General features: G+C 38.2%; 3 protein-coding genes across 4 annotated transcripts in view; 1 reads left to right on the top strand and 2 right to left on the bottom strand.

Moving 5' to 3' along the window:
* Window positions 1-8285: 8285 nt before the first annotated feature.
* dsela (dermatan sulfate epimerase like a) lies at window positions 8286-13937 on the bottom strand. The gene has a single exon (XM_081373465.1). It carries the CDS (start codon window positions 13206-13208, stop codon window positions 9630-9632), a length of 3579 nt encoding a protein of 1192 aa, XP_081229591.1. The 5' UTR covers window positions 13209-13937; the 3' UTR covers window positions 8286-9629.
* Window positions 13938-14381: 444 nt separating this feature from the next.
* tmx3a (thioredoxin related transmembrane protein 3a) lies at window positions 14382-20500 on the bottom strand. Its single transcript, XM_081374153.1, has 16 exons — window positions 20279-20500; window positions 20093-20147; window positions 19609-19648; window positions 19372-19495; window positions 18594-18639; window positions 18427-18507; window positions 18197-18296; window positions 17850-17927; window positions 17679-17745; window positions 16203-16301; window positions 15872-15929; window positions 15734-15787; window positions 15577-15633; window positions 15120-15249; window positions 14945-15013; window positions 14382-14748 (listed from the first exon to the last, which is right to left on the bottom strand). The coding sequence occupies exons 1-16, from the start codon at window positions 20292-20294 to the stop codon at window positions 14524-14526; spliced, it is 1299 nt and encodes a 432-aa protein (XP_081230279.1). The 5' UTR covers window positions 20295-20500; the 3' UTR covers window positions 14382-14523.
* A 2321-nt stretch (window positions 20501-22821) lies between these two features.
* Window positions 22822-23949, top strand: part of tesk2 (testis associated actin remodelling kinase 2) — a 29948-nt gene continuing 28820 nt past the window's right edge. The window contains exons 1-2 of one of the 2 annotated variants that reach the window (XM_081373715.1): window positions 22836-23150; window positions 23264-23361. The gene's annotated coding sequence lies outside the window, so the exon portion shown is untranslated. Of the gene's footprint in view, window positions 23362-23949 lie in introns of both variants that reach the window. The other variant, XM_081373714.1, reaches the window with a different exon arrangement.

Here is a 23949-nt window from a genome sequence, read left to right as displayed (position 1 = left end):
TGACTGGCAACAGGATAGCACAGATGATCGTCTTGCTCAGATAATGTTATATACATATATATATATATATATATATATATATATATATATATATATATATATATATATATATATATATATATATATAATATCAAAAGGATTAAAAATGCAGATTTATTTTTTACAGCCATCGTTGATCATATTTACCAAGGGGGCAAACACTTTTTCACACCACTGTATATGTATATATATATATATATATATATATATATATATATATATATATATATATATATATATATATATATATATATATATATATATATGATACCTACTGTAAAGTCAAGTGCTAGCCTACCATACAATCCATAAATTCGTAATATCTAAGCCTAGTGGTCAGGAAAAACTGCAGCAATGTCCTCTGCAGATGCCAATCATCATAATTATTATTTATATTGATACCAGGATAATCCTCGGATAATCCTCAAGAACATCTGTAGCATGAGAGATTTGTTCTTTGTTCTGTACAGCATTTTCACTTGGGACCTTTAAATTTGTTGCACTAGTCAGTGAACCAAAAGGCTAGTGTGCAGCGCTTGAACTAGAGTGATGCTTAATTCTCATAGGAGAATCCGTCTACCATGACAGCTTATATACTGCAACTGACAAACTCACGTCTTGCCCTGCACATCGTTTGAGGTCTTGGCAACACTTTGATGGATCCTGTTTTTCACTGATCAAGCCCTGAGGAGCCAACCCACAGCTCCCTTTTGACTCATAAAGGAATGTTTTTCGTGAGAGCAAATTGAAATTAAACTAAATTATCAAGAAGAATTTTTAGCATCCTGAAGCATATTTAGACAAATAATAAACTAAAATAAAAAATACAATGTAATTTGACTAAATTTCTCGATTTTGTGATTAAATTTCTTATTATGAGATCTATAGTACAGCCAAAAATGAAAATTCTGTCATTTACTCACCCTTGTGTTGTTCCAAACCTTTTTGACTTTCTTGGACATCATTCATTGTAAAAAAACAAAACAAAAAACACTGAGACATTTTTTGCATTCTGCAGAAGAAAGAAATGCATTTTATGGATCAACTATCCCCTTATTGAAAGGATGATGTGCCACATAATGATAAATGCCATTATATATATATATATATATATATCCCTGCTAACCCCCATCATGTACCATTTACTTGTTGTACACCACTCTCGAAGCAGCCTGCTGAAAGAGAGAGAAACACTGCATATGAAGGTGGAGGGAAAGGAGATGAAGAACGAGAGGGAGATGTCTATCGTGAGAAGCAGAAAAGGAGGGGAATGTAAAGAAAATGGGAGTGAGAAAGGGGAGGGACGCACACAACAGAGTAAGATCGCCCCTGGCCCCCTCCAAGCTCTTGCTGGCATCTCACGCTTCATTAGTTTTCAACCATTATGAACAATATTTGTCATCTTCTTTGCCCCCTGGAGCTGTTAGTTTACAAGCCACCTGATAGAAATAAGTACAAGACTTCACATGGAATTACATGTGCCTCGCTTTTCTCCCTTTTTCCAAAGGCCATTTCTCTGTTTCCCCCATTTTTTATGTTCTGTCTCCTGCATGAATATTTTGTTGAGGGGATTTAGAGCATTTGCCCTGTGGTCTCCAGGGGTAACGTTTGCCTGAGCTGCACTGAGCGTTCTGCAGCGGAGGGATGTGATGGCCCTGTAGCAGCTCAATTACAGTATAATCTCTCTAATTAAAAGTGTAACCAACATGAAAATCATCTCAGTTAAGGGTCAGACAGACAAACACCAATCGCTTTTTTGCTGGTGCCACATCAGTTTAATAACCATTACGTTGCGTTCATCAAATCTCACCACTGACATTTCTTGAGCTCTATTCATTAGTCTACATCAAAATTCCACCCACAAGAAGCTAACAGAGCATATAGTGCCTTAAAACATAATTGATTTCATAAATAACTTTTCACTGTTAAAGGAGTTTCTCATGTAATGTGCTGTACTGTTAGATTGAGTGATCCAGTGTGCGTGTGCTAACAGATGGAAACCAACTGTTCTCTGTATTTACTCCCTAAGCCTGAACGTATCAGATGATCAATAAGACAGAAAAGCCATTATTATCATATCACAGTTCATAAGATTATGCTCTTCAGCATAATATCTTCTGCCTCTACAAATTGATTGAGGAAATCTATTAGACCTGTCGCTTGGAGCTGCAATGAACTTATGAAAATGTATCTATTGGAATAGCAGCTTATCCTCTGGGGTTTGAGCACCATCTTCCAATGCGATGACACTTACTTGATTTACTCCACACACTCACTGTTGATTCGGGTTGTGAGGAACGAGGCATTTTAAGAGATGTCTTTACTAGCTTCATCTGCGAAATCACGTGCACTTCAAACTAATGTTATTTTGCTACTGGACCAAATTGGATTTAAAAAAGGGAATAAATTGCATAGTTTCAAAATGAAGAACTATAATTTGGTAGTCCAAGACATAGAGGCGAATTTCCATTGCAGAGCTCTGAAAGAGGTGCAGCAACACAAATGGAGAACAAATTGGACGAAATATTAAAAAAGGAAACCCATTGGTCTAGAATTGGAATTGTTCTATTAGCATGCTGAATAGTCCTCAGATTTCCAATCAAAATGTCATATAAGCAAATGCAACAGTCACAGTTCCAGAGAGAAGGAATAATGTAAAATTCATGACATATAGATCAGAAGACACATTAGGTTTTAATCTTCACTGTTCCACCACACAGCTATTGCTTTCATTCATGTTGTAGAGGATTCAGAAGCTGCTAACCTTATACGTCTATTTCTGAGCCTCATCTCATGCTTTTACATGATTTTGTATGAATATAGATTCATGTTTTGAGCTAAAGTAGCACTTTAAACAGTCTGGTTTTGAAAACATTGATCATTTTAAGATTCATTTGTTTACATGTCATAGCACAACGCATCCATTCTGATATGAAAGTGACAGAATAAAATTGACAGTGAAACATGATTCCCGCCAACACACGTACACCTGATGCAGCAACTTTTCTAACACACAAAACTAAAAGACCTGTGCCAGCTTTCTGTAACAATAAGGCAGCTTGTGAAAAGATTTCATTTTCACATGTTGGGTGACTCATCACCTGGAGGGCCCTGAGGGCTGCAGAGCAGATAAAGTCCCAACCGATACAGATGGGCTTTAAAGGAGTATATGAAACCCCATAGCAGGTGAACTGCTGGGTTCTGCAGGAGGCTCGGTTTTATCCACATTATTCCTTTGGCCCATGATACTTGCACGAATTATGGTCGTAATTGCAGGCAACCTGTAAACAATCAGTGATTACAAATAAGCGCAAAAAAAAAAAGAATTCCATATTCCAAGATGACAATGTTAAGATTCATCAGGCTCAAATTGTGAAAGAATGGTTGGGAGGGAGCATGAATAATAATTTTCACACACTAAAGTATGAACTATATCATTCAGGGCAGACGGCATTCAGAGGATTGTGTACAACAGATTTTTCAGAAAAGTCTTGATCATGTTGATAATTTAGAGGTCTTATACATTAGCAAAAGTTTGGCAAAATGTGTTTAAAACAAGCAGCTTTCTGTTGGTCCTGATCATGTGGATTCCTGCTGAATTTCACCCGTGAAGATTCACAGAATGGTGAATGAGATCGCACCTTTAAAAAATGTGGTTATGCTACCCGCAGAGACAGTGTAGGACATGCAGTTTACTCTTTGAAAGGGAACAGAAACACAGTGAGATGGTTTAAGATGTATATGTCAAGGGGTTCTCGGGTCATTGTTGTTATCAACGGCAATACATGGTTTCCTGGCATAAAGACACCTCAGGGAAGAGTAATAACTGCTTGAAGGGAAGGTTTAAGAGATAAATATGTAGTGCCTATTTGTTGGGTCTTGTTTCTCCTTTAAATCTCCTTCATACAATGGATTATGTGCCACAGACACAACATATAAAGCTGTTTTGTTAAATGGGGAAAAAATGTTGGTTCCTCTACATTGATCCTCATTACATTTCACTCGCATGGCTGCAAAGAGAAACCGATCACCCCATCTACTATCTAACCTTAATGGCAGCCACTTCCAACATATGTGGTTAAAGCGGCATTATGGCTCCAAAGTGCAATATTCACGGGAAAGAGTGCTCCATATGAGTGACCCATAACTTTGATGTGCAGAGATTCCACTGACTGAGTGAGTGGATGTGTTCAGCACTCATCACAGGCTGTGATTGATAGGTACGCCGGAGTCGTTCTGGCCAGAGGAGTGCGGCTCTCACTCAAAAGACTGCCATACCACAGCATCTATGTTTACTCTTATGATTTACTAACGCTGCTGCCGCCACTAGCTCCCAGTGCACTGCTGAGACCTGATGCTCTCTTCAAACGGAAAGCTTTTAGAGAGCTCAGTTTAAAGATCAAAAGCTTGTGATCCCCAAATTGCTGTGTGGTTGCTTTATAAATACTACCAACCGACGCCTCTTTGTCATGACATTTTACATGTCACCAAATACAGTGGTTGTCAGTGTGACTCATATCTTGATGCTTAAAGTTGGTATGAAACATAAGTTGAAATGGTATTTTCTTCCCTATTGTGGCATATTAAAGTGAAATAGCTTCTTGAACAAATAAAAATATAGGGCAGGACTTGATTTTGTCCATCGGCAATTGATTGGATTTTTGTGGTTGTTTTATTGCTGTGACCTCATTTGAGTGACAGGTTGCCCCGCCCTTACGGCAGTGAACACAGAGATGAGATGTAGCTACAAGAGGGAGTTATTTTGATTAAAGATTATGAGTGAACATCATTTGAAAAAAATTATAATGTGCACTGATAAATCAGTTATAATAAACACTGAAATATTCCATAAAAAATAAGAATGGTCAATTATGATTTCATGTTGTCTACAATATATTTATACACAAAATCTGGAATAAAATCTGACAACAATATTATTATGAATAGTTTATTTTTCTCAAGCTTGAAAGCCTGGATCACCATTTACTTTCATCATAAGTGAGTGGCACATTCTTCATCTCATCTTTTGTGTTCCACGAAAGTCGTTCTGGTTTGGAACAACATGAAATAAATAAATGATGACATGAGTAATGATCTGTTGACACAGAACACGTTTTTGCATTCCACTGCGCTACTTTCCATTGATTTTTTTTACGTAAACATGCGCTAAATGGACGTTTTCGACCATTGCGCTTGCATTTTTACAGTGTTTCGCGCATGACAAAATGTTGTACAAATGTTAAAATAATGAAACAAACATAAACGTTCTGTCTGAATGGCCCAAAAGATTGCTGTTGGTCTGATCTCGGACGTAGGTTGACGGTAAACACTGATGTCATAAGTGCTGATTTATGTTTCACCTTCCTCCATATAGTGATATTGTGAATTATTCACTAATTTGAAAATACATTCACTTGTTTCTTTATTGATCGGATTTTTTTTTTTATCTTTTGAAAGAATGGGAAAGAATGGGAGCTCAATCAGCTCCCTAGTTCAGTCAGGGCATTGATCAGAGAGTCGGCCATTTTAAGGGCTTTCTCCATCGCAAAATCCTTCCAGTGCACTGAAACATTCGCTCCCTAAAAAGTCCCACAATGCATAGTGAAAACCAGGGAGCATTGATGGTCAATATGTTCCCTTAACAGAAGTTCTGTAGCGCAAAAAACATAAATCAAGCAAGCCAACTCACCACACATATTGACATGCGATATATGTTTTGTTCCTGAATGACAACGACTTGTTTTGTTCCTGAATGAATCCATGTGTGTTTGAACAAAACAAGTGAATGATTCAACGAGGACTTGAACAAAGTGTTGTTTAATTTCGATTATTACCATACGAACTTTTATTTTTTCATCCTAGTTTGCCGAACCATGTCTTTCTTGTTAGCCAGGTGTGTGCAGATGTGTGTCACAGGAAACTGCTGTCAGATTGGATGGGCGACAGTCTGAGTCTCTGGGGTCAACCACTGGTTTTGAGAGAGTGATACAGCAAAGCATTGTTGTAGCATACGAGCACAGGTGAGAGCTGGAGAGATCTTGATGAAATATTAAAGGCCTGTGAGCTGATGCAGGGCCAGGATGAGGGCACTCAGGGGGCACTGTCTCCTTAATTACTGTGTGCGGTGGTTTCATTATTTCATTTGGGAAAAATTCCAGATTGAGGTTATGTTCAAATTGCCCTTCTTCTGCCACAGAGCGAACTGGACTACAGTGCCCGGAGGAAACGGCTCCTGATTTAATTAATGCTTGGGTGTGTTATGCCCTATGTGAGTGGGGGGTTAGACGAGCCATTAGGTAATAATAATGGCCCCGATCTCAATTAAACAGCATACTTAAGAAACAATGAATACCAATCGATGACATAAAGTTGCAATCAGAAGTATTTACAGTGTAACCAGCTCTTCAACAGTAACGTTAATAATTATTTGCACATATGAATTTAAATACACAGTCCAACTATAAAGCAGCTCTCAATGTGCTGAGTTTCAGAAAGATTGGCATAGTTAAAGACCCAACCATGGTTATTAGTGTTATTAACGTAATCCCTCTCTCCTCATGGTCTCCTGGAGCATTGATCCTCCAAAATGGAGTATGGATCCCACTTTATCCACTGTCTTACAACAGCTCTACCTCACCTTGTGTGTTCTGCCTGTCCCTTCAGACTCTAGATATTCAACGCTGTAATGTGATAATGTGGGTGCAGATGAAAAACATATCATGACTATGTGGTTTACTGTCTACATGACCAGTATTTAAACACATTGCATAAATGTTATGAATATGTTTTTTTCTAGTATCATAATGCTATTCTGGAAGCACATGCAGTAAAACAATTTTTTTTTTTATTATTCACAAGAGAAAGTGTTAAAGGTCCACTGATCTTCAGTACGCCAACAAAGCCTCATCACTCCGGTCCCCTGGACACCGGCAGAAAATCCGTCAGCCCTAAAAGAGCTTGTTGCTGAAATTGATTAGCATTTAGATTGTATCTAGTTTGATTCAAAGGAGGAGAGGCTACAGATGGTTTGAAAGCAGCAGATTTAGAAGTAGATTTTGAAAACTGTCCGTAAATGGGTGCATTTACATTTTTACAACTCATTTCGTGTTTTTTTATTTTATTTATTTTTTTAGGCTTGTGTATCCTCCACCCCAGTGTTTTTAATAAGACACCCGACCCGGTCTGTTATCTAAAGTCCTCTGAGGCCTGCCATTACTCACTAATCTTTTTTTTGTTCATAGTATTTATCAGTACATTTGTCAACTACATGAGCGATCCCTCTTTTGGGGGAAACCTAAACCATGAGGTTTGATCTCAGATACTAATTAATTCATATGATACATTTATTAATATAAATTTAACATCCACTAAAACCACATGACCATAAACCGAATTAAGTTCATTCATCTTCTCCTTCTGAGCCCATGTGCATTCTTCATTGCAATGGATAATGCTAAAACATGTTCCTATCAGTATGCTCTTTCCAAGGGCTTGACATTAAGAAGAATAAATAGCACTGGTTTCACAACACCACCTAATTCATCAAAGTCGCTGCACGGGTACATGCCCAGTGTGAATGATCAAACACTAGCTGGGCTTTTGGCTCATGCTGAAGGCACCGGTGCATTAGAAGGCACGAGAACTGTCTGCTAATGAAGAAAACTATCAATCACTTTCATGAGATGCGTTAGAAGGCTACGGATCTAGGGTTTCAATACAATAATCTGAAAACAAATACATTTTCTGGCAAAATTTAGTGAGCTACCTAGCATCAAGGCATGATTTGTTCATTTGAATGCATGAGCTGTTGCTGTAACTCTGTATTTAACTCACAGTCAGTGTCTGGCTCTACACATTTGCAAAGTGTTAAGTTAGCACCTAGGGAACCACAGTAAGATTCTCAATACATCGTACTGCTCAAGGCCTGACTCATCTTAGCTTTTTTAGTGTAAATGACAAGCATTTTGAAGTGTATAAAGGAAACATTAAGTTGGCACCAATGAGCAAGCTCTTTTCAGTCCTTACATGATATTTGCTGATTTGCTGCTGATAGTAGTGAAGTACCTGCTACTAATAATAAATTTCTGCTCAAGCATAGAAGTTGTAGGATCTTTATTTATCTGCTGCCCTCTGCTGGCGACATTTTATGAATAATTCTAGCATTTGAATTGCAAGTATAATCTTTCATTCCCCTCTTTTTTAAACACTATTTTATTACCAGAAGCCACGTAAGTATTTTTGAACCATTTATTTGTACTATAAACAAGTATGTGTACATTTATGAATTGCCACATTCAAATTGACACTATTGATATTGTTAAACAAATTTGACTTATATCTAGTTGCTTCACAGTTCAAATCACACAGTGTTCATGCCTTTTACCATCTTTGCACTTCAGTTTTTCAGAAACTGCTTCATGCCAGTCATAAAAAAAAACACCATATAAACCTACATGATCAGCAATATGGTTTAATGTAGGGACTGATTTTTTTTTAAGCATTAAACTTAGTATTCTCCATACAGACTCTATCCTATGAAGAATTGCGTGCTGAGTTTAGTCCAGAAGCATGCTGGGCACAAAGGAATGACTCTGCAAATAACACCACACACACACACACACACACACACACACACACACACACACACACACACACACACACACACACACACACACACACACACACACACACACACACACACACTAAAACAGCCTTTGCAAATGTTTTAAAAGTATCACATAAATTGCTATTATTTTCCTCCATTTCAGTTATCCCACAGTGAGGCTTAAACTCCAAATGCATGTGGTGCCATGGAAAATCCATTTGCATTGTGGCTTTTAATACATTGCGCGTTAGTAGTCTCTTAAAACTGCATTAAAATATTTTACCATTAAGATGAGAAATATGATGTTTTGTGGTTTTACTTGTTTGGGTTGTTAAATATTCCATTTATGATTTTATCATGAGCAACTGATATAATTTCAGAAAAGTAAGACAGATTTGCTATTGGTGTTTAGTATATAGTTTATATAGGAATGCATAGAAACAACAGGGAATTAATATTCACATACAGTACCCAAAAAAAGACATTTGATGTCAATTGATGTGACATGTCAATAAAGGGATTTAATTGTACAGTCACACAGTGAACACCTTTTTTGCACATCTATAAACCTACACATGAACTGGCTCTTATAAATGCAAAAAATAAGGTATCTTGGTGGAAAAATAACTGAAAATGACATCGTTCTCTCAAAATAGCATAATTAACAATAGCATGCATCTCACAACTGAAAAAACTGAAAAATACTGTTAACCGCCCATCTGGTGGGAAATACCATAATCTTGTCTTCAAGTCAAACTAAATGTGTTTATGATCCAAGATTTGCATCTGTTGCTCATCTTAAGTGTTGAGCAATTACTTTTTGTTCTTTAGCAGATATAGACAGTCTAAACTCAGTTTTGTCTGTATGATTTACCTATATAAACATTGCTTAAATATCAGGATAAATAAATCAGTGCACAAAACAATTGGGCATATGATGAACTGTTTGCAAAAGCAATGTGATTAAGGCAAAAAAATTGAAAATTTACAAAAAAGAATGACTGACTGTATGTCTTTTATAACCCAGCTTCTCCATCACGGGCCAACATGTATCCTCAATGAGTTTAATCTCATCTATGGCCATTTTCGTCTTCCACATGTTGATTTTGGCAGGTGATATATCTCCTTCATATATCAGATTATACAAATTTGTGGACGTGGCAAATGTCAGCTGGTTTAATGCAGCTGGTGCAATTGGTATTCCAATAAAGTTATGTATCGTTCTCGCCGTCTTTTCAGGAAAATATATAACGTCCTCGAATTTGACTATTAAGTAAGTGTGTGTGGGGAGGCTTGCGCTCACCTTGAGCCCAGCTGAATTGTGAGCCAGCCATAGCTGAGCTAGCAGCTGTACAGGGTTGGGATCTGGCTGGGAGAGGATCTTCTTTAAAGGAAGAAACTGTGAGTCCACTGTAGAACAGCCCTGATCCACACCATCAATGTTCTGCTTAAAAATGTTGGCGATGTGCCTTTTAATATTCTTACGCAAGTACAGGCTTGGCTTACTGCTGTAGAGCATTAGATAAATCCATGCACGTGGGTCTCTGACCACATGAACTGAGCGAAGTGAGCGACCTATGACCTCTTGAAGATACGGCAGCTTTAAGAACCAGCCACCACTGCCCATGCTCAGCACCGGCCGGGCATTTGGGTACTTTAATAGGTGCTGCCTGAGCTCTTGTATGTATCCGATGTCCAAACGCTTGCTGCTTCCTGTCCTTGTTTGCTCTGACAGCAGCATTCTTCTCTTTCTTTGACCTTTCTCTTTGACATTATTCACTGTTTTGTCATTGCTCTGGTGCAACTGAATGTTCTGCAGGTGCATTTTCACATTGTGGACTATGGAGTGGAACCATCCCTGAATAACTCGAAATCGTCCATTTTGAGCATCTGCTCCGGACCACTCGCAAGCGTCCACCAGAGAGATGAAAGGAGACACGGGGAACCGCAGGTAGGTGGAAGGGATCCGGAGGTATACAAAGTCAGAGCTGTTATCAAAAAGGAGCTGAAGGATCTCCGCGCCAGAGCCCGGCATAGATGTGATGGTGATGATGGGGAGGAGGTCGGGGACGCTAGAGTCTGTTCCATCATTTATGCTGCTGTCTTTTGTTTTGACTTTGCACGAGAGCTGTTCGCAGACGTAAAAAACAGACAAAAGTTCAGTCACCCACAAAAACAGCACACATATCAGAGTGCAATGAATTAGCATTTTGAACGACACATGAAATTTCTTCTTTTTTATTATGAAAGCTAAAGCAAAACATAAAGTCAGTATCACAGAGATGTTTACTGCCAATCCAAAGTCAAACACAAAATCTTTTGTGACTTGACTTGGCAAAGTTTGAATTCCCTGGCCAAACTGAACTATTCTTTGATTGTCTTCTGTTTTAGCAAAGCCTGCAAAGCCCAAGTAACTGTGTCTAGCCTCAATGTCTTTGTAGTTTGTTACAACTGACACAACAGTCTCAGTGTCATTAAGAGTTACTGATATCTTTACTCCATTTTTACTCTTGTCTATGAATCTACAGTCCGAGACCTTGACGTATGGGCCATACATCAAGTAAGCAACTCTGGCGACAGGGTTCTCCATGGGAAAGGTCACGTTTAAGAACTGTGTCCATCTCTTTTTGAATTCCGCAGCCTGTTCTGCCTCTTGTATCCTGGCAACGGGGCTGGATCCTTGCATGTCCAGCCAAAACATTTTGTAATGTGCATCCCACACATCCATCAGAGCCCCATTGTATTTTCCAAACGATCTGTGAGGAACGTATCTGAAATCAATGTCTAGGTTGTGAAAAAACGCACTGAGGGATCTGAGAGGGGAGTGCTCGTGTTTCTCAATGTGGTCCAGCACGAATAATGTTTGAGAATTAAGAAGCACAAGTGCCCGATACACACTCTTTAGCTTCATGGCGGATGAATAGGCTGAAGCAGACTCTCCACTCACAAACAACATGTCCTCATGCGATGAAGCTGCGATGACCTCCCCGGCGGTTTCCCCAACTTCTTTTTCTCCCCATCGTAGCCACTTTGAACATTCCCCCAACTGTCCTTCCCATGGCTGATTACACTGGCTGGTGGGTGAGGGGGCAAATACCAGCACATTGTTAAGATAGCTGTATTTAGGACCATACAAGGCTTCAGAGACAAACATCTGTCCATTTGGTGCAAAAGTGAAGGAGTTTTGATCAGGGTGTTCATGCCCTGGGTTGAAGTTCGTCCAGCCTTCTACCCAAGAATAAGGTTGGGCATGGACAATATCGTACACCGCTCGCCCTCCTAATTTTCCAGATTTAAATGACACAAAGGTATTACCCTGAGCTTGAGGTAACCCTGCCCCATACGTCACTACACCCCAGTTGGAGAAAACGTGCATGGTTGCTTTGTTAAAGTCAGGTGGAGGCGATGAATTTAACTCAGAGTCATACCATATGTACTCAGTATGCAAAGTAGCCCAGCGTTGGGCTGCTGATTGCATCATGGGTCCATCTTTAGGACGATGCTTCCTAATCTGCTCTGCCAGCCAGTTTCCCGAGCCATTTCGGAGCACATATGCATCCAGAAATACAAGCTGGCTTTCAGGTCCATAGAACCAGTTGTAATTTGAGTCTGCAATGCCAACCGTTCGTTGAAATCCAGGAAGCAGAGTAGCGAAGTAAAACATGAAGTGAGCTCTGAGCCAGTTGTTCTGCGTGTTGTCTATCTGAAAATGACGCAACGCTAAGTAAACATACTGAGTGATGGATTTTGCTGTGTAGCTACCATATGCAACACCCTCATCGAGAGAGCCATCGACAATGTGGCTGAGAAGGAACATGGTCTTTTCCATGTAGTTCACTGATATTTGCTTCCATATCATGGTCTCTGGGTCATTATGTTCCCCTGCCACAAGAGCACCAATGAGAATGGCTAGTATATTAGTTGTTTGGTGGTTCTGTAGAAACTGTTTTCCCCATCCTCTGTGCTTGGAGAGCTCAAAAAGCTCCTCAGTAACGGATCGTATTTTCTTGAGATATCGCAATCTTCTCCGGGTGTCAAGAAAGGTGTAAATGAAATCATACGCTGTGGCAAAACCAGTGAGGGAGTGGGCAATCGGAACCTCATCATTTGGGGCACTGGACACCATCCAATCTGGATACTCCACCATTCTGTCCATGTACTCAATCAAAAACTGAGAGGCGGCAGCATCCTCAGGTTGAAGCAGACAGTACAGCGCAAGAGGTGGCAAATTGTTGCCATAAATCTCATTCCATTTCTTGCCGAAATCCTCGTGGTTCACCGGAGGATGGTAAGCAGCTGCATTGGATAACATAACAGAAACAGCATTTTGAATCACTTTAAATATGTGCCTATGCGTGGTGGTGGCCCTCTGTTTCATGAAACGCACCTCTGTCAGATCAAAGTATAGCTTGGGGTGAAGGTGTGCTGACAAGGTGGTATTGTCTGTTTGCCGTTCATTCAAAGACACATATCTGTCTGAGGCAGACGAAATTCCACAGAAAGCAAGTCCCACAGCCAAGACACAGAGCAGAACTGCAGACATCTGCATGTTCTCCATGTCCATGATACAAGAAACAGATGTGGTGCTTTTCTTTTTGAAAGCTCCTCCTCCAAAGCGCCCAAAAATTGTTATTACTCCAACTTAATTCACATGTAGAGCTGGATATTTCCCTTTCAGGCAAAATCCCAAGTGTCTATGGTATTTATGTAGCGAGTAGGAAACGTTCAGATTTCGTTGAGAAAACATGCTTTTAACTCCATAGTGTTGCGTCTAAACTAAAGCTTCATACACCGACGCAAAACAAAATATCTTCCGCATTTATTTGTAATGTCAATATCATCTCTCGCTAATATTTACAACCACATCCGCACTAAGTGCCATAACGGAAATATCATAAAGAGAGGTGTCAAATAAACTTCCGTTTGCAGAATCCGTCATTACAAGTTTGATCCGCTGTTTCCAGAGAAAGTTGCAGCGTTCGGCGGTAACTGTTCACAGCATGTAAAGTCACTGTTAACGCCTTTTACTCATCCTGTGACACGAGAAGCGAGATAATCCATTAATCCACTTTGAGGTGAAGGAAATTCACCGCTTGCTGGGACGTACGTTTGTGGTGATGTTTTCTCATTTGTTTTGAAGCACACATATATTTGAAGAATCCATATGCTTTCAAGCCATTTCAGTGTCACTTTTTAGGTTTTAGGGTTAAGTTTCCTCCATTAAATTCTTCCATGACAAAACTATCTCAGTGTTATAAGGCAAGTCGCTTTTTCCATCTTCCAAACTATAGTAGCCTACAACTATCACTTTCGGCATTTACCATTTTTAATATGGTCGATAGATGGCGTCGTAATATCACATTGTGTGGTTTTATATATTTCCGGTAATCATTTCGTTTTGATTTACTGATTAAAATGCTATACTAATATATAGTTTTATAGTTATGAATAATTTCATGTAATTTAGCCACATGTAATTGAAGCAGACACAGGTCACAATAATGGGTTGAGAACTCTTTCATACTTCATACTTGGCCTTTTAAAAACAAAAAGAAAAGAAAAAAATACCCAGGGACCTCCAACATGGTACAGTAGAATGTTCAAATGAATTTGAACACAACTTGTTTACAGCATAGGCTACATGGCCATATAGCCTATGTGCTTCATTCAGTTGATTTAAAATATTTATAGACTTGTTTCACATGATGGAAGCTTAATAAAATAAATTAAGTTGATTAAGTTATTTGAAGTTTATTTGATAAAGAAACCAACCACAATATCAACAATGCAGACTGGGAAAACAATTTATAAAAATGGGGAAAGCAGTATGACATACTATGATGTTACAGATTAACATGATCCTCAATAAACAGTCCATGTTAATCCTCTTTCTTTGCTTCAGAGGTTTTTTCTGTGCTGCCAGGCTGCAATTCTGTTGCCTTCTTCCCGTGTGCATCCAAAGCAGGACTGGCTGTAGCTCCTTCCTCAGGTTTTTCATCATTTGCTGGTACAGCAGTACATGTAGCCCAGATAACCATTACAGCTATGCCCACAGGCAGTCCACACACAAAACAGGAGAAGATCGGAGCTGTCTGGAACATTGACTGAGATCGAGGAGATTTATATTAGTTACTGGGACAACAGTGACCAAAATATTAGCCTCAAGTAAATATTTGATGAGGATGTGATCAGCCGTGTTCTTTGGTTTTGGTGCGTTAAGCGTTTGGTAAATATTTGGGAAAAAATGTAATAATAGTAAATCTATCCTTCTGCTAAAATAATAAGTGTTGTCAGACTTACCACCAAAGTAGACTTCGCTTTAAAGAAAACTCTCTTAGTGCACTGCAAAAACCCATTTCCTCCGAGTAGCTGGTTAAGGTAAATGGAATTTTATTAGAAAAGGCCCATTGTATTTCACAAGAAGGAAGTTATATGACAGAAAAGATGGAGAAGAAAACACCTTCGCGCCTCATACCGAAGTGCTGCCATCCAGAACGCTGTTGAGAAAGCGAAGTAAATCCTCAATGGTCTCAATCTTACTTTCTGGTAGACAGTATCCATCAATGGTCATATTCAGCACAATTATGGAGGGCATCGCAACTTCTCTGAGAAGAAGAAACATATTAGTGGTGATTATACAAAAATATATGAGCACAGAATGGCAGAAAATATTTTGCTATTCTGTTATATCTCTGTAATATAAATAATTTAGCCTAAATCATTTTGTATTCATCTATGTCAGTGGCTTTTGTCAGTGGCCGTCGGTGTATGAATGAGTGAGTGAATGGGTGAATGTGAGGCTATATGTAAAGCACTTTGTTGGTCATAGGTCTGTGAAAGCGCTATATAAATGCAGTCCATTTACCATTTACCATTTTAAATACAGTTCTTGCACTTTGCACCTGCTGAAATCTGCGTCCAATTCAACTCACCCCATAATTAAACCGTTGATATATTCATTACCATCCATATAACCAAACTGGTAATCACTAGGAGAAAAAAAAAACAATATGGCCTTTGTTAACAAATACTTTGATAAACTCAGATGTCAGGTGCTGTTTTTATAGTTCATATAAATTTGCTACCTACCTTTTATAATGATCTCTGTATTCAGTAGACAGCCTTTCCATCAGAGTTTTGTAACTAAAAAGAAATAATGGAGAGAAAAACTGGCTATTGTCATGGTTTTGATGTCTTCCATGCACATTTTCTAATCTTATAACTTACCGAATGCTTTCTTCAGATGGATTTTTCTCATCTACTACTGCCAATGCCACAAGTTTACCTTTGAGGAAAGTGTGAGAAATCAACAACATCACAACAAATTATGTATGCATGGGAAGTTCACATAATCACAATATGTCAAAGCATCGTTTTCACACATAAATATTGTATCTGGGCAGAAAGTCATCTAGCAGTTTTGTTTTATCACCTAGTGGCAAAAACATAGAAATGGTGTTAATTAATGACAACGCACTTTGTAAACTTGAATAGGCTATTAGGAAATAAGACAAATAAAAGAAATACTATATATGTTCATATAGAAAGACAGGCTTACTTTGTTCTCCCATCTGGTACAGACTGAAACTATCGATTTGGAAGTAAGAGGGAAAACGTTCTCGATTTATCCAGGAAGACAGATCACCATCAAGAAATTCTATAGAAATGATAAAACAAGAGAGATTAAACTTTTTATTACTTCATGTACATTTAATGTGTTCATGTAATAAATGTAGCTCTACACTTATTAAAGGTTACCATCAAGCCTGTGCAAACAATATGCAAAGTTAAACACACAAAAATGTTTAATCATAAGAAACAAATGATCTTTCATTTTATTATCAAAGTGTTTCTGTCCACTAACTGTGCGTTAAATTATGCAAAATACGTTACTTGCACACAGTCAAGTTGTTGACTTAAAGGGTGTGTACTGGATGATAGCCCAGACGAAATGTTCAGAATAAGCCACATGACAGAGGAGAGCTGGAACACTTTACTGTCTCTGTATTCTCATAATTTGGAATATAATGGTAAGAAACCATTGCTATATTTATAATGTCTTCACAAAAAATTTTTCACTTGTTTCTTATATACATGCAAGAACCTGTGGTAAGTACTTATAACAAAACAAGTACTTTTGTGTTAATAAAGTAACCTGAATTCCAGCAATAAAGAAAATGTGCTTTCATATCAGATATATTGGTGTGCTGTGACCTGTAATATTTATGTATCATTTTTGGGAACTTTTCTGTTTTTATTAGGAGGATTACCATCTGAACTATGTTATGAAAAGAGGCCATTTAATAATGTAAATAATGTCAGGTAAGCGATTCATAAGGACTGACTTCCAAGTTGAAACAATAGCATGGATATCAGGAGTTTTTTAGCAGTTGTCTTATACAAGTGCGGGCTGTAATTTGATCCTATATGCTCAATTAAAAAAAAAAAAAAAAGCATTTAATTTTAGCATTAATTTAAAAAAATACAATTCTGACCAAATCTGTATTTCTTTTTAGGCAATCAAGAAGATGTTAATATATGATATCTGCTGCAGAATCTACATTCTACACCTTGTCTTTAACCTTGCTCCATGGATGTGTTAACTATTCATATCGTAGAGGACTCGTCTGACAGCGCCGCGTTCTGGGTCCAGGTTCAATGTGCTGATCCTTTCCTGCTAAACTTCTGGCTCCAAAAGACCTTCTTCAACAATGGGGAAGTCCAGCAGATCAACACCCTGAGGATAAACGGCTGTCATGGGCTAGTGTTTGTTTTGAGGGTGCTGCATCGTTCTTCACGCCTGCCTAATTCCCATTATTGGTGCCCTTTCCTAGTGACACTCTGCCTCGATGCCCTGGCATTTCACTACCACCTCCCCAATCTGCCCCAGTGGAACGGCACCCTTCGAGAGGCGATGAGAGGAAACAGCCTTGAACTCAGACGCTGAGAGACTATGAGATTTCGCTGCTTACAGATCCTATTAGTTTCAGATATTGGCTTGGTAAAGTGATGCACTGCAAGTAGTACATCTTACCATTGTAGAGGTAGTACGTGCCATCTTTGAACACAGCAACAACGGGAACATCCTGCAGAGTGACTGCCTATGGAGAAAATCAATAATGGATCGATTTGGTTTATTTTCTAAGAAGTTGAAAATATCGGATTATTTTACAGAGGGATTTTCTCTGAAAAGTGAAACTTTTACCTTTGGAAGAATTTCCTTAGATGCAGAGAAAAAATAAGTGTGGACAATGTACTCAGTTGCAGCTTTATAGTATTTCTTCTGTTAAAAAAAAGAAACAAAAAACAAACCTTGATTTATATTTCACTAGCAGTCGAATATGATCCATTCCTGAATGACTTTGCATGACTTGCCAATAAATACATTCACACAGTTTATTTATAAAACAATAATAAAATACAATCTAATAGTAGTTGTGAACTCATGCTCTACTGTTCATTAGTTTGCATTTCATTCCTGTTCCAATGTAATTCAGTCAATCATTGTACATAATTCCTGTATGACAGACATTCATTTTACATAATGTGTACCTTAAGAAGCGACTCCCCTCCAATGTAAACGAAGATAAGATCATGACGACTCATAACATGCTGGAACAACTGAACACTAGAGAGTGGTCTTACCACAGGACTAGATTGAATAAAAAAGGACAAGGGGATTGCATGAAGAGAATTACAACTAACTGACATAAAACTAAGGTCAGTGCAGAACACGAAAGACACAATACAATACATTATGGTGAGATTTACTCTAGAATTACCCTGAAACTCTATTGGTAAATTCAATAATAGCATCCTTTGTTCGTGGCCCTTTGTAGTCAAAAGACAGATCTCCTTTAAACCTTTTTAAGAGAACAAAACAAATAAAAAGAATCAAATACAGTATGAACAATAATTTATGTATGATAACAAGTAGGCATTAACTCACAGTTTTATGGTTGGATATCCACGAATATTAAACTCTGAAGCAACGCCTAAAGACACAAGAGATCAAGCTTTTGTGCTTTATTTGCAAGAATTATTATTATTATTCATACATCAGTGGAGAAGCATTTCAGATAATAATGGTAGTACTCATACTTAGAAGATTGTCATTAGTTCATTGTTAGCTATATCATTAGTAGATCACCATTATAGTTAATTTGCTTGGATTTTTTTAAACACTAATCTAATATAAACTAATTAATAACAGGGTTTACCAATGGTGGGGGGTAAAACAAAAGACATGGGCTACATTTTATTTAGCTAGAAAGCTTATGCGTGAACTTAATAAGAAGAAGATTATTAAGTCGGAATACAATGAACAACCTAATTCCAAGAAACTAAAAGGATTGCTGAAATGCAACTTATGCCATATGGCCATCTGGTTAACAAGATACAGACTCAATACAGACTATGTATACAGTTCAACGAACTGAGTCTCATGAGCGCATGAGGCCTGCTTAACTAATCCCATTAAACAGCAGGTAAGCCAATCCTGCCGTTTAAGTAGCATACTAATTGGTTGCTAAGCAATGGCCTGGTGTGGCATTACCATTACTGTCATCTCAAACCAAGCTACAGCACTAGCTTTCATCTAAGGATCCTAAGGGGGGTATGGCATAAATGCAGTTCTTGGTAATCTTATATATAATTTTAGGTGTGCATTCAGTGTAACCAAAGCTTTCCAACATACACACTTTTGCACACACATGACTGGAACCCACTTTTGTGCTCTGTGGTATCAATCTTGCCGACATTAACAGGAGAGCCCAGACTCTTCAGCTCTGCACCGACTTCATACCATATTGGCTCAAATGTGTGACAGTATGCGCACCATGGAGCATAAAACTGCAATAAAATTTATACAAAAAAACCTTCATGATATCACACAGTTGGCATGTCAGAAATTTGCAAAACACACAGCATAAAACTGCATAAATTAGACTGCACTGTACTCTCACCTCCACCAGCCAAAGTTCATCCTGTCGGTATTCCTTAAACCTGTAAATGTGAACTGTTTAATGCATTCAATCAAACATTCATATATCTATATGTCTGTTCATCTGTCTGTGTCTGTTTGTATGTAGCCTATGTATATTATTAATAGAAATAGTAGGCTATAGCTAAATAGATAGACAGACACAATTATAAACAATTCTATCTATCTATCTATCTATCTATCTATCTATCTATCTATCTATCTATCTATCTATCTATCTATCTGTCTGTATGTAGGCCTATGTATGTATATTATTAATAGAAATAGTATAGCTAGATAGTCACAGATACAATTATATAGTATCTATTATTACGCAAAATCATAAAGTGCCATTTCTCAAGATCTCAGTACGTTGCATGCAACAAAAATAACTGCGCTGCACTGACAACACCTACACTACTAAAGTACAATCAGTTCCTTTACAATGTGAAGCACTTATAGCCTACTTGTCATCGAGTTCCTCCACGTATCCTGACACCACAGCAATGACCGAAAGAAACGCTATCACAAAAAATATAAATAAATGCAGTGACATACAGTTAGGCAAACGTGTCAATCAGTCGTGTTAATAAGATTAGTATTTTGCAGTTTTATGTTGGCGAACATGGTTTCCAATTACTAGGCGTTCATACCTGTAAGTATTCTCATTCTTGCTATCCTTGTATCTTGTCATTAACCGCGCAATGTCCTTTAATGTTACAGACAGCAGAGTCGGTGTTGGGTTAGTGACATAATCATCAGACTGGTAGTAGCCTAATAAGCTCTTGACCGACTGACTAGATTAACCCCATTGCCCCGAGGGGTAGGGACGTACAGATTTAGGCCACACATTGAATTTGGACAAGTGTTTCATCGCGCAACTAGTTTGAATTAGATTTTAATCTTGTATTTTCCAGCGTTGCTTAAAGTGTAAGTTGCAGGTTAACCACCACAGCCAATTAATGTGTAAATTAAAGTGCTCTATATGTATATATTTAATTATTTCTGTCTTAAAATGCGTTAAAATAACATTTATTGGGGTTTCTTCAACGGTAGCGTGTTTTTTCAGTTACTGGGTGATGACGTCACAAGAGGAACTCGCAACCCATACTCTGCTAGATTCCTACTGTATTATGGCTATTTGGAGAACGACTGAGGATGTGGGAAACCATCAAATTCTTTATGGACCACATCCCTACAATTTTTAACCGGTCAGGCGTGAGAGAGGGGAGCCATGGCACTCAAAGAGTTATTAATGCTTGGTGTAAGGAGAATTAGTGGAGGGTTGGCCAAGTGTCCTGGTGAGTAACGTTAGCTACGTTATAGTCTAGCCTGGTGCAAACTTAACCCGGATAATATAACGGAACAAGCAAGTCTTTTCAAAATATTGCCGTCATGTAGAATAGCAAGGAGGGACAACGACTGAACTGAATACTTACAGTAAGTCAGTCCAAATCAGAGCTGCAACGTTAGAGATGCACACACTGCACAGGCACCAATCGCTAGTCTCATCGCCGGCTCAAACGTCATGTAATACCCTTCCTCAATCCACGCGTTATCAATTTCTCACGATTTAATTAGCGATGTTTATTGTCAGAAAAGAAAAAGAGAGATCGATGTCTCCATCACTGTGTTTGTGTGGGCTATCAGCAGTGGAGAGTGTGTGCTGCTGTGAGGTGAACGCGTTTAGTTTAGTGGAGCAGCTCGACCCGCGACCGGCTGATCTGACGTGCCTGAACCCGTTTGTTTTGCGAATAGCTTATTCTCATTTCAGGCAGGATCACGGTCCCCTTGAAGTCAGCACACACGAGTATGTTTACAATGGAGTTATTTTATCCATAATTTTTTTTATCAAATAAAACATACAACCAACTTTTCTGCAGTTATGTAAGGCATCTATAGCTATGACTATGCCGGTAACTCTACTAGTGAGTTCCTCATATGACGTCACGCCCCATCTAGTGGAAGGGAGCGGGAGCGGTTAAAACCACTGTTAAAAGTGCCAACTTTTCATATTATATCAGCATTTTGGTATAAAAAACAATGGTGGGCGGTTCTTATCTTTATGTTTAATAAACACATTGCATTATCTTCGTGAAAAATTTAACCTGCAACTTACACTTTAACACCAAACACATGCAAACATTATCAGTCTACATGTTCTGCAGTTAAATGTTTAAAACTGTTAAAAACTGTTTGATATCACTCAATGGCAATTGAATATAGCCTATTCAGATAAGTCAGTTTACCAACTAAACCGCAAACTCTCCCAATATTAGTCTTGTTGTTGTCATTTTGGTCCCTCTTTATATTAGGTGTCTTAACTAGTAGGCTATTTGTAGTATATCCTAATAAATAGAATATTGTGTTTGTTTGTATCAAAAGACTTTGCTGCTATTGAGGTGGAATAAGTGTAATATTAGATGTTAGGGACAGGTTTTTAAGTGGTGTGGGGTCAACAGTGTAACTAAGAAATGAATTGCAGATTTTAGGCTACATGCAGGTATTTTAAAACAGAAGTAGGCCCTAAATAAGTGCACTGTAGCAACTAATTCATGTAAATATTAGAACATTTTATATAAAGGGGGTTTATTATTATTGTTATTAGTAGTAGTAGGCTAGTAGTAACAACTATATTAGGCTACATGAATCATATTGTTTTACCTTGAAGAATGTTTTCTCTGCCAAAAGATGGCGCCATAATCCATTTGGAATACAGCTTTATTGGAAGGCATGTGTGCTAAAATATAATGAGCATCCAAACAGTGGGCATCATTACATTAATCCTATATACATAACAATTTACCCACAGTGGGTTAGTAATTTTCGAATTCCTAACGGAATAAATACTTAAAATGTTGTCAATGCATTTCCCCACAATTGTTTATTGTTCTTACAATTGTTTTCGATCCCATAATACAATGGACTGCATTTTAAAACACACAGAGATGTTAAGAACACGGCCTAATAACCATTAGTAATGTGAATCTACTTTTGTATTATGTATTTTATTATGCCATAGAATCAAGCCTATCATTGGACAACTCTACCTTGAGTAAACATTTTGATTCGCGGAAAGACGAGTCAATCAATCGAAATACCCGCCCACAGTGGTATCTGCCTCCCCAGTGATTGGTTCAAAATAATACCGTTTAAGAAGTCTCTTGCATCTCTATGGCCGACGTTGACGTCCATCTCCATCAAATGAAAACGTAAGTTTGGTCCGTGGGGAGAGGCAACTGTTATGGAAGTGGCTGTCTCTTGAATATACTTCATTGTATTTTAACTCACCCTACGTGGTTACGTATTTGGCGATTCACTGCTTGTTAAATTAGTTAGGAATATAGAAACGGATTTGAAGAGCCTGACAGGATATTGAAAGAAGGACTCCATAGAAAGAGCTCGCACTTTATTTATTTTCTCTTGACCGCTTCATGTTTGTGGACAGAACGACGAAACATACGCAGTTATCTACTTGTGCACGTTTAAAATTGTGTTTCTGTAGGAAAGTTTATTATAGTTGAGGTAAATTAAGTTTTAAGACGCTCACACAGAGCTTGTGTTGTTTAATTCTTAATATAGCCTAGCCGACGCTTGGTCAAAACAGTAAATTATATCTCCATGTTAATGGATTGTAGTGTATGGCCCTTGTTTGCTATTGCAAAATGCAATGGGACTAAGTGAGGCCTTTCGACCGCCAGAATATCTTTGCTTCACTTTCAAGCCTGATGACCAGGTAAGACAATTAACTTTGTGTACGATATTTCCTCTTGGTTTTAAAGTACGTTGAACGTGATACCCACGCGCGTGTATCAGTAAACAAGTAAAAAGCGCTTTGGTGTCCACATGTAACAGTTTAATGACAGCAATGCAGTTGCACCTGATCACTATTCTCAGCGGTATTCTGGCGCTTATTGTTTTGCAGAAACCGAGTTCACTTTAGGTCAGCAACTCCGCATCAATTATGCGATCTCGGATTGCAACACTTGCACTTCCGAGTTGTTTTTGCGTCCGCTTTCTTCTGCTTCCCTAGTAACTACCCACGCGCAATTAGTGTGTAAAGCAGTTTGCAAATTCACCATGATTGCTAGGAAACGTTACCATAGTTTCCTTATGTGTTCTTGTTTATTAAATCAGGGGGATGGTTTGTGATAACTGTTAATAAATCGTTAATGTAATTTTATATGTTGACCCTGTGAAGTGAATTATGTGTTTAGACCTGTAAAGTGTCTTAAGTATGCTCGTTAATAGGCCTATTTGCGTCTAAGCACTTCTTAGCAACATCTTGAGCAGATTTTGAGGTGTTAAGATGATTCGTGAAAAA

The sequence above is a fragment of the Scardinius erythrophthalmus genome (genome assembly GCF_964197995.2).
Source record: "Scardinius erythrophthalmus genome assembly, chromosome: 9".
Taxonomy (NCBI): domain Eukaryota; kingdom Metazoa; phylum Chordata; class Actinopteri; order Cypriniformes; family Leuciscidae; genus Scardinius; species Scardinius erythrophthalmus.
This window is presented reverse-complemented; position numbering and strand designations above follow the sequence as displayed.